The 10,049-nt window shown below is 36.5% G+C and overlaps 2 protein-coding genes across 2 annotated transcripts; one reads left to right on the top strand and one right to left on the bottom strand.

The window, feature by feature from the left end:
• Positions 1-574: 574 nt before the first annotated feature.
• On the bottom strand, positions 575-3,551 carry LOC143542305 (uncharacterized). The gene has a single exon (XM_077034921.1). The coding sequence runs from the start codon at positions 3,546-3,548 to the stop codon at positions 927-929; it is 2,622 nt and encodes an 873-aa protein (XP_076891036.1). The 5' UTR covers positions 3,549-3,551; the 3' UTR covers positions 575-926.
• Positions 3,552-7,833: 4,282 nt separating this feature from the next.
• On the top strand, positions 7,834-9,989 carry LOC143542304 (FK506-binding protein 2-like). The gene is made up of 6 exons (XM_077034920.1): positions 7,834-8,013; positions 8,142-8,191; positions 8,945-9,007; positions 9,341-9,431; positions 9,543-9,647; positions 9,737-9,989. The coding sequence occupies exons 1-6, from the start codon at positions 7,854-7,856 to the stop codon at positions 9,823-9,825; spliced, it is 558 nt and encodes a 185-aa protein (XP_076891035.1). The 5' UTR covers positions 7,834-7,853; the 3' UTR covers positions 9,826-9,989.
• Positions 9,990-10,049: the final 60 nt, after the last annotated feature.

The following is a 10,049-nucleotide window of genomic DNA, read 5'->3' as shown; positions in this document are numbered from 1 at the left end:
TTATTTTTATAACTAGTTTTTCTACCCGGCGCGTTACGCCGGGGCAGCTGGCAAAAACCCAGTTTTGAAACCCCGACGTTGGTAATACCCAAGCGTTACGACGATTAGTTGACACGAATTCGGTCGGTGCTGGCTGCGTACGTTACGATATACACCATTGGTAAAACATGCGGGTTAAATATCTAAAAATTAGTTCGTCAAATTAACATATAAAAACATTAACATATAAGAAAACACAATATTTAAGACGATGTTATTTGGTTGGCAAACCCGGTCGGTGGTTAAACCCAAGTGTTATCGGTCCTGGGCATTGAGCGATAACTTGACACGAATTCAGTCGGTTATGATTATGTACCTACGGTACCAGAACTAAAAAACGAAAAAATATTAAACTTGAGTTGGACCAACGACCAATATAGGGGGGGGGGGTCGGTAGCGTTGTCGGTCATGGGCTTTAAATAAGGTCACGAGTTTGCGCGAACTTGGTTGGTTTCTTTCACAAATTTACCGGCTAATACGGTGTCGTCAAGTGGCCCAATAGGCCACTTGCGGCACCAAACTTTCTAATTATATATAGTAGTAATAACGTTTGGACTAGTCTTTCAGAGACAGGATGTCAATCGTCCATATTGATTTTGACGCTCCGGGTCTAACTCACTCAAAAACATCAAGGAAGAAATCTACAACTACGGAAAACCGTCTTAAGTCGGGTTTCAAACATGAGACCACAAGATCTCAAGACTTAAATATCACCTCTACGTCATTGGACTAGAAAACGAACTATCACATAACATACTATTTAGAGTTTTAGACTAAAAAAAAGTGTAAGATGACCATTAATAACTAAACTACATTAATTCACAAGAACATAGACCAATAAGATCATGATGGAGATATCAAACACTAATTACAATCTTTAAATCAAGCTAAATAACTGGTCTCTCTTGATCACTAAGTTTCTCAATCTCTCTCAAAACCTCAAAACATTCATCATGTTCATCACAATTCACCAAAAAATCCATGTATGTTGTTGACATTCCATCTCTATCCTCAACACCAACTTTACTCAAATAATCATATATCAAATCTTGCAATTCAACACTCCTTCCTTCCTTTTGAAAGCCTTGAACTAAACAACAATATAACCTAAAAGATGGCATCAACCCATGATCAAACATAAGTTTCATCCACACTACACAATCATCATACTTCCCTTGTTTACACAAGTATTCCATGATGTAAGAACACGCGATAATATCCGGAAAGTAACCATTTTTCACCATTTCTTGAACCAATTCATCACCTTCAACTACTCTTCCCACTTTATACAAACCCATAATCAAGAAACTATAAACATCCGAATCCGCAACACCAAATTTCTTGGCTTTTTGAAGAAACTCAACAATATGACTAGAACCCAATTTTTTAAGCACGGTTAACGAACCATCTTTAACATTTTTAAACACAACTAACCCTTCAAGCAACGCTGAAAACGTTTCAAAGTTCGGTCGACACTTGTTTTTCATCATATCATTTAAAATTTTAAACCCACGTTCCAAATCACCGGATTTAACATACGCCTTAATTAATATAGTGTAAGTAACAACATTTGGAGGCACACCCGAATCACGCATTATTTTATAAAGCTTCAAAGACTCCTCGAATCTACCCGTCTGGCAAAACCCGTTAACCAAAACTGTGAAAGTGTACACATTTGGAGCGCAATTACAACGTTTCATTAACTCAAAAACTTCTAAAGATTGATTAATATCACCCGTTTCGCAAAACCCTTCGATTAAAATAGTGTAAGTCACCACAGAAGGTGTTACACAGCCTTTTAACATCTTTCCCAACATTGCATTTGCAAGACCAAATTTCGTACATTTTATGAAAGCATCGATCAGTGAGTTGAATACATGAGGACCGGTCAAAGTAAGAGTCTTTGACCCGACGATTGTATCAAGAACCGTAACTGCATCTTCTATTCTACCATTCTTGCAATACCCATCGATAAGAGAAGTAACCGTCACTTCATCGGGATGTATTCCCTTCTTAAACATTAACCCCAAAAGTCCATTCGCTTGATCCAAATTGCCTTCTTTACAAAGCCAATCAATAACCGTTGTGTAAGCAAATTGATCGGAAACAAAGTGCATTGAATCAACTAACTTTAGTAACCTAAAACCGATATTAATCTGGCCTTCTTTACAAAACCCATCAATCAATATGTTATACGTTAATCTCTCAGGCCACAAGTCGTTGTCAATCATCTTTCTTAATAATATCATGGCTTTATAAGGCTTACCGATTCTACATAATCCTTCAATAAGTTCGTTATAGGTGCGTATATTCGGCTTACAGTTACTCTTTTCCATCATGGAAAGAAGCTCAAACGCGCAAACAACCATTTCTTGTTTACAGTAACCGTTAATAAGCGCATTGAAAGTAACCGTGTTTGGAGTCAATCCATCTTTAATCATTTTCCTAAACATCCCATTCGCCTCGTTTATTTTACCTTCCCGACATAACGCATCAATTAATATCGTAAAAGTATGAGTATTCGGCTCACTTCCGTTATCAACCATCTCATCAAGTAAACACATAGCCTTGTCAGTCAATCCCATATCACAAACCGCTTTAATAAGAACCGTGTACGTCCGTGTAGTCGGTCTGCATCCTTTAACACCCATTCGCTCCTTTAATTCATACGCTTCCGTCACCTTACCGGCCTCACACAGCCCGTGAATCAAAACCGTGAAAGTCACCTCATTCGCACCACACCCGTCTGGTCTAGACATTTCATCAAACACCTGGCGGGCGCGTTCAACATCCCCAATCCTACAATAACCCAAAACCAACGACGTCAAAATCCGAACATCAACGTCAAACCCAACCTTCACTACGCGTGAAACGAACGTCTCCGCAGCTCGCACAAACCCGTTCTTACACAAAGCATTCACCATCGTTGCATAATCAATAACCCCCAATTCGAACCCGTCGTCCACCATTCGCGTATAAACCGAAAAAGCCGATAAACCCATTTGCAGCTTACTTAAGCACATCAAGAGAACACTATAACACGGATACCCAATCCCAAATCCATAATCCCTCATCTGATTAACAACATTAACCACCCGCAAGGCGTCGTTAACCGAAGAACACCCGTCTTTAAGAACGACAACGATCGCCTTGTGTAAAACCCCAAAAAGATTACAATGCAATAATAATTTTAATAAATGGATTCTACTGGTTAAAGTATAGCAATAAGTGGAGTGTATTGATACCCATTTGAAAAACCGGAAGCAGAGTTGGGTGTCGGTGTGATTAAGTGAGATGATTTTGCAGGCGGATTCTGGGCTTAGGTGAGAAGTGAGTGATTTGAGGTGTGGGTTTAGGTGCCAATTTGGGTTTGTGTTTATAAGGGTTGAGATTTGGTTAATTGGGTTTAAGGGTTTGTGGGTGAAGTGAGTGAAGTGTGAGATGAGTGGGAGTAAGTGGTGGGGTTTGATGGGTAGTGTACGGAGTGTGGTTGTGGTGAATATCAACATGCATTTGGTCGGCGGAATGATGATTCATAGAAGACGGTGGAGGAAATTGGCGCCAACTGGAAAGACGGAATATGATGATATTATTGAACGTTAATCAGAGTGGGCTTCGTCGGGATAATTGGGCCATAAGACTGGTCATTATGATGAGGGGCTTCAAAGCCCTTTCCAGTGTCACGTCAGCGCTACGTGTGCACTGGGGGCTTCAAAGCCCCACCCTAAAGACCCTAAAGATGCCCCTCTATGGTGTGCGGGGGCTTCGAAGCCCCTTTAATTTTTTTAATTTTTTTTATAAAATTAAACACCCAAACCATCCTCTGCCAAAACACCAAACACCTAAACCCTATATATCAAACTCAACAACCCAACCTCATCCTCTGTCAAAACAAAGACCTCCGACCATCTCAATCTCGTCAAGAAAAGGAAGCAAATCTGAGATGAAAAGGGTTTTGTCTGGACCTCCGACCTCCGACCATCTCCGGTTTATTTTCTCCAACAAACCCGACAAGAAGAAAGAAGCCACCAGTGACGAGCCACATTTCAAATATGAGATGAAAGCCGTTGGAGGGGGGCCCACCTTATTTTCTCCATCAGCGCCGGTCGTTGGCTTGCTGGGCACCACCGCGCCCTTGGTTGGACCGCGCCCAACGGCGCCCGCCACCTCAGCCATGGGCGCCCCATAGCGACCAGTCTAAGAAAGACCTGCTTCAAGGGTAATTTTAAGAACCGAAAACCGGGTCGAGTAGGAATCGGTTCTGGGTATGGTCGGATATTTTACTGGGTTTTCTGGGCTTTTTTTCAGGCTTCCAGGTCGGGTCGGTTTTTGATCGGAAAATGTGGAACCGGTTCTAGCGAGTCCGGGTCGGGTACAGTTCCTGGTAAAGTTTGGGGAGAAACCCAGTATTAAGTCGTACATGCGGGTTGGTTATGTGTAGGAACAGGTTTCGGGTAAAGTCTAGAACCGGGTATTTTGTGCACCTTTGTCTTCAAGTTAGGGGTGTAAACGAGTTTGGCTTGTTTTGAGCTATTTTTCTAAAGACATCGCTTAGGTAGGAGTAAGATGAGTCGAGTGAGATGCTTGATTTATAGGGAACAAAAAACATGGAAACAGGTTTGTACTGTTTTACTAGATGCTAAAGAATGGTACATAATATACAAGTACTTATTTTAAGTTAATAATCAGTTGTATATGTTTACACAGGCTGCAATGAAAATAAGCAAGGAGACCTCAATGCTTCTATTTCAAAGTTTCAAACTAATGTCTCCTCTTTGAAAGAAGGCTTGGCAAAGGAAGAAACAAGTCAATTGTTGTTTTGGTAATGCATTTTGTTTTTATAATAGATTTAGATTCAAATTGAATGTATTTTTGCATTTTGTTTTTCCAATAGATTTAGATTCAAAGTGAATTAATTTTGTGGGTTTTATAGTAATGTAAAACTAGTTGAAACATTACACATCTTAACTGGCGGGTCTAAAAACTAGTTATATAAAAAACTCAATTGATATAGATAGGCAGATAGCTAACGAATGATAAATTATAGATTAGATACATTTAATTATCCACACAATCCATGCAAACCATGGAAGCCCAGGTCATGTTGGCGTGATTGCGTGAGGCCGTAAGGGGTGAGCAATAAAAATAAGATAGCTTCTTATTTTTATTTTTTTAAGAAGGCTAGAGAGAACTATATTTTTGTCTTTGTGATTTGATCAAGTTTGCTATTTCAATACAAAGGTTTAAATAATGCTATTTTCGTCTTTAGAGTTTCATTTTCGTTGCAATTTACGTCCGTATGTTTTGTTCACATATGTTAATTCAGTCAAAATATGTTAACAATAATGATGAAAACTACAACGAAAATGAAAATTTAGGGACATAAATAACAAATTTTAATCTTTTGTACTGAAATAGTAAATTTGAACAAACCATAAGAACGAAAATCTTAGTTCTCTCTTATGCTACTATCATTTCCAATCGATCCATACAATGGAGCATATCAGTGAACAAATTTTGGCCATATGTTTTTGAGATTTATTGTCATTATTTGATGAAAAAACTCTCAGGGTTTGCTTATAAATATTTATTTTTTAAAGATTTTTGGCTCACCCAATGTCAATGTTCAAGTTCTGCAACTGAATCCAATATAACGAGTTATCTAAAAAACACACAATGATTATAATCAAATTGGCGATTATCACGAAAGCTTTCTATATGGTGCCTAAAAATGATATGAGATGGTAAGTGATATATGGTGCCACGAATGTAACGAATAAAACAACCGAGAGCAATAAAAGTGTTGTTCTTGAAGACCAAGCATACACAAGTAACATGCTAAGTTACCTACATGATTTCCGGTCTAGTGTAATTTAAGTTTTATTTTGCGACGAGAATAAAGTATAATAAGCTGGCAAAAACTAATAAATCTAAAACGTTATTAAAGATAAAGTATACTTTAAATCAATATCTATATGATTCATAGTTTATTACCAAATTTGGTATAAGGAAAGGGAAGGAAAACTATAAAAAAAATAAATAAGAAATTCAGTTTGTTCACATGTTCTGTTTTATAATTTTCTTGAAAAGGTATTTCAAGAAAAAACAAACTCAAAGATGTCATATCCTAAAACTATCAAAATTCATAAAGACTTTTAAATGTTTATAGAGTAGGGCTTCGATTAGTATTGATACCGGTTTCACGGCTTTACTCAAATGACTCAAGAATAGTTGATCATTATCAAATTACCCAAACTGAAATGTTTGATAGACAAGCTTTATGCTTATAATTATAATTATGTTTTGTTAAACATAAATCAACTTATTAAACAAGAATCTAAAGGCTATGCGTAATGTAGGGCTACAAATGGGGTGGACTGTGACATGTGGCGCCCAGTCAACAAGGGGTGTGAATTTGTTTTTGGGGTGTAATGGTGTAAGGGCTACAAACTGGGTTCACATTATCTTTTTTTATTATTTTATTTTTATAATTAACCTAAACAAATAAAAACCAATTTATTTAAATAATTAAATAAAAATGCATTAAAATTAAAAAAAATACAAAAAAAATACATAACTAAAAATTAAAAAGAAATACAAAAAAATACATAACTAAAAAAAATACATAACTAAAAATTAAAAAAATACATAACTACAAAAAAAAAATACTAATATCCATAATATTCGCGCATTTTTTCAATTCGTTGTCATTGCAATAATGCGGCCTCTTCGTGTAACCCGACCGCTTTGAGGGATTCGTATTCTTTACTCATTTCCCGCAATTTCTACATAGCGACAATCTTTTCGTGTTGTTTGTTGGTTTCTCTCATGGCATCGTTGAGTTCCTCGGCACACTTCTCATGTTTTTTGATGATTTCTCTCATGGTAGCGGTGAGTTCCACGGAGGTCGGTTGGTTTGGGTTGTTTCTAGGATTCATTTTGCTAGATTTTTGAAGAAAGTGTATGTTTATATAGATATGCAATGGAGAAGAAGAATATGAAATGGATATGAAATGGAGAAGAAGATGTATGTTTATATAGATATATAAATATATTGATTTAATTGATTTTTTTTATTATTGACCGTTTGACAACGGTCAAATTATTAAATATTATTATTTTTAAACAATTATGGGCGACAACAACTCTCCGCCCGGCCCCTTTTCGCCCAAAAATCGCCCGAGGGGGGGGGGGGCGGTGTTCCAAAACCTTTTCATCGTAGCCCACGCCCCACTACATGTAGTCTAATAGTCTTGATTGTACTAAACAAGAAAAAGATATACTCAGAATCTAAATTTTGAATAAGTAATAAAAGACAACTAAATTATAATTTTCAAAAAAGATGACTTGAAAAAAGTTGATATCGTGATTGCAAATTTGCAATGAAGGTATAATATTAATCTATTAAAACAACAAACTAGTTAGTTAGTTCTGAAAGTGGTAAGAAAGAGACTTACTATTCTATGTGGCTTATATTTGATTCCCGCCTCATCATTTAATTTCAAAGGCACCAAGTGATGATGGAAGACTAGGCTAGTATGTAACGTTCACTAATTGGATCCTTGAACTGTACGAATTATATCTCACCAACTATCTTGCCTTCAGGAGAGTGTTTATGGATGTTGGCCTTAGGTGAGAGTTTCCCCTAAATCAAAAGACGAGTACATCCCAATTCGTTTGCCGTTAAAAAAATGTGAAAGTTGTATGACGCAAAATTGTCATATGTAGAAGCTCAAGGACTCAAGATGTTACAAAACTGAAATACAGGGGCTTCACGATGTACTTACCGTAAATTATTTTGACGTTTATTTTCTATGACGTGGCGGTATATTATTGGCCAAGCCTCGTCACTGGTCTTACAAAACCTAGTGCAAGCAAGTGATCTCAGAAGCTCGAAGCGTGCAAAAATGGCAAATCTCTCTGCAGCAATGAAAGGATTCTCTCTGTTGATTCTTCTAATTGCCGCCACATTTGGTAACATGAACTCATAATTTAAACCTCTATTATTTGTTTATAAGTTTTAAATCACTAGAAACACGTGTTACCCGTTTGATTGTGTAAATATTAAATAACGATTTGATCTTATTTGTTTAATTAAACAGTTTCGGCGAAGAAAGCCAGTGATGTTACGGAGTTACAGATCGGCGTTAAGGTATAATTCCGGCTGCTTACAGATTATTATTATTGTTATTATTATTATTATTATTACTACTACTGTATTTTATAAGCAGGTTAGTTAACAATTGCGCATAATTTGTTGTTGTCTGATCCCTAATTGTTACAGTTTTTTATATTAGAGGTCATATTTTTATAGTTTTTCGATTTCGGATTCCGGATTCGATGCCGTTTAGAGATTGGCATTACTTAGGTTAGCATTAGTGATTATTGTGATATGTATTTTAGGTGCATGAATTGTTTTCTTTTAGTTAGGGTTTGATTGGATCTGTTGTTGGATTAGTATGTCGAAAACTAGTTATTAATTTGTTAAAGGTAAAATTCCGGCTGTTTATGACTTGTTGCCTTATTGTTATCACTGTAGTTCAGTAGCAGGCCCGTTAACAATTACGTATAATTTATCGTCACGTGAGCTTCTGTTTCCCCGATATTTTGATATAGGAGGTCTGAATTTCGTCATTTTTCGATTTTGGATTTGGATTTGACGCCGTTTAGAGATTGGTGTCGGTTAAGTAAGTGTCGGTGCTTATTGTGACTGTACATGTTCGTTGTGTAAACTACTTGTTTATAACTTAAGAGGATCTGTGTTTTGGCTCATGTAATGTTTTCTGTTAGTTAGTTATGGTTTGATTTGATCCGTGTTGGAATTGTATTTTACAAACTATTGGTGTTAATTTGATCTTGCTTGTTGTATTATATTTATGGCTTTAACGAGCTTTTGTTGTTGCAGCACAAACCAGCATCTTGTGAAATTCAAGCACACAAAGGTGATAGGGTTAAAGTTCATTACCGGGTGAGAACATACATATTTATTTCACATCTCATTTCCCTTTCTCAGTTTACTATTATATGCCGATGCTTTACTAGTTTACTGATTAGATATATATTTGATGTTAAACCATCTCAATTGTGTCAATAATAATGAACTTGTACATGATATGAAGATTACGAGATTTATATACAATGAAGTTGCTTAAAGATTGATACTTTGATTGAACATTTAAAACAACAGGGTCAATAGTATGCTCATGTTATATGGTTTACATTTTTACAATGATGCATAGTAAACATTTTCTTGATGTGATATTTTTCGCTGAAAACACTTTTGTGGTCACTCGTTTTGCAGGGAAAACTTACTGATGGAACTGTTTTCGATTCCAGCTTTGAAAGGGGCGACCCTATTGAGTTCGAGCTTGGTACTGGTCAGGTGATTAAAGGTATGAAATAATGAAACCAACCGCCTTTAATTCATACTTTGTGTTATACAGTTATCTATAAGTAATAACATATTGATTAATTATTGTGGTTTTGATGAATTAATGTTTCAGGATGGGATCAGGGGCTACTGGGAATGTGTGTTGGTGAGAAGCGTAAGTTGAAGATACCTGCAAAGATGGGTTATGGAGAGCAGGGATCACCGCCTACTATCCCAGGTAATGTTTGCTTCTTTTTTGTATTTTTCATGTTTTTGTTGTGCAAATATTATTTAATGTTTGGTACTATGTTATCTTTGATTAAACAGGTGGGGCCACGCTTATCTTTGATACCGAGTTAGTTGCGGTTAATGGGAAAGGAACAGGTGCAGAAGAGACTGATAACAGCGAGCTGTGATGTGTAGAAACCTGATCATTACATATCATGTTGGTTAACCGGTAATCGGTGTTAGGAGAGAATGATATAGGTTTTAAATGTTTCATTTTTGTATTTTGAACTCTTACCGAATATCTTCTGGGACTAAATGTCTTTTTCAAAAAGATTAGAGCATCTTAACATGTTATCTCCCTTCATGAGAGCTTAGATAAGCTTTACGGGTTTGGATGGGTAACTGTTTGGTT

This window comes from Bidens hawaiensis, unplaced genomic scaffold, assembly GCF_021521415.1.
Source record: "Bidens hawaiensis isolate Kalapana, Puna unplaced genomic scaffold, B.hawaiensis_p1.1 tig00012815_1, whole genome shotgun sequence".
Taxonomy (NCBI): Eukaryota; Viridiplantae; Streptophyta; class Magnoliopsida; order Asterales; family Asteraceae; genus Bidens; species Bidens hawaiensis.
Note: the sequence above shows the minus strand (reverse complement) of the source record. Positions and strands in the feature narration are given on the sequence as shown.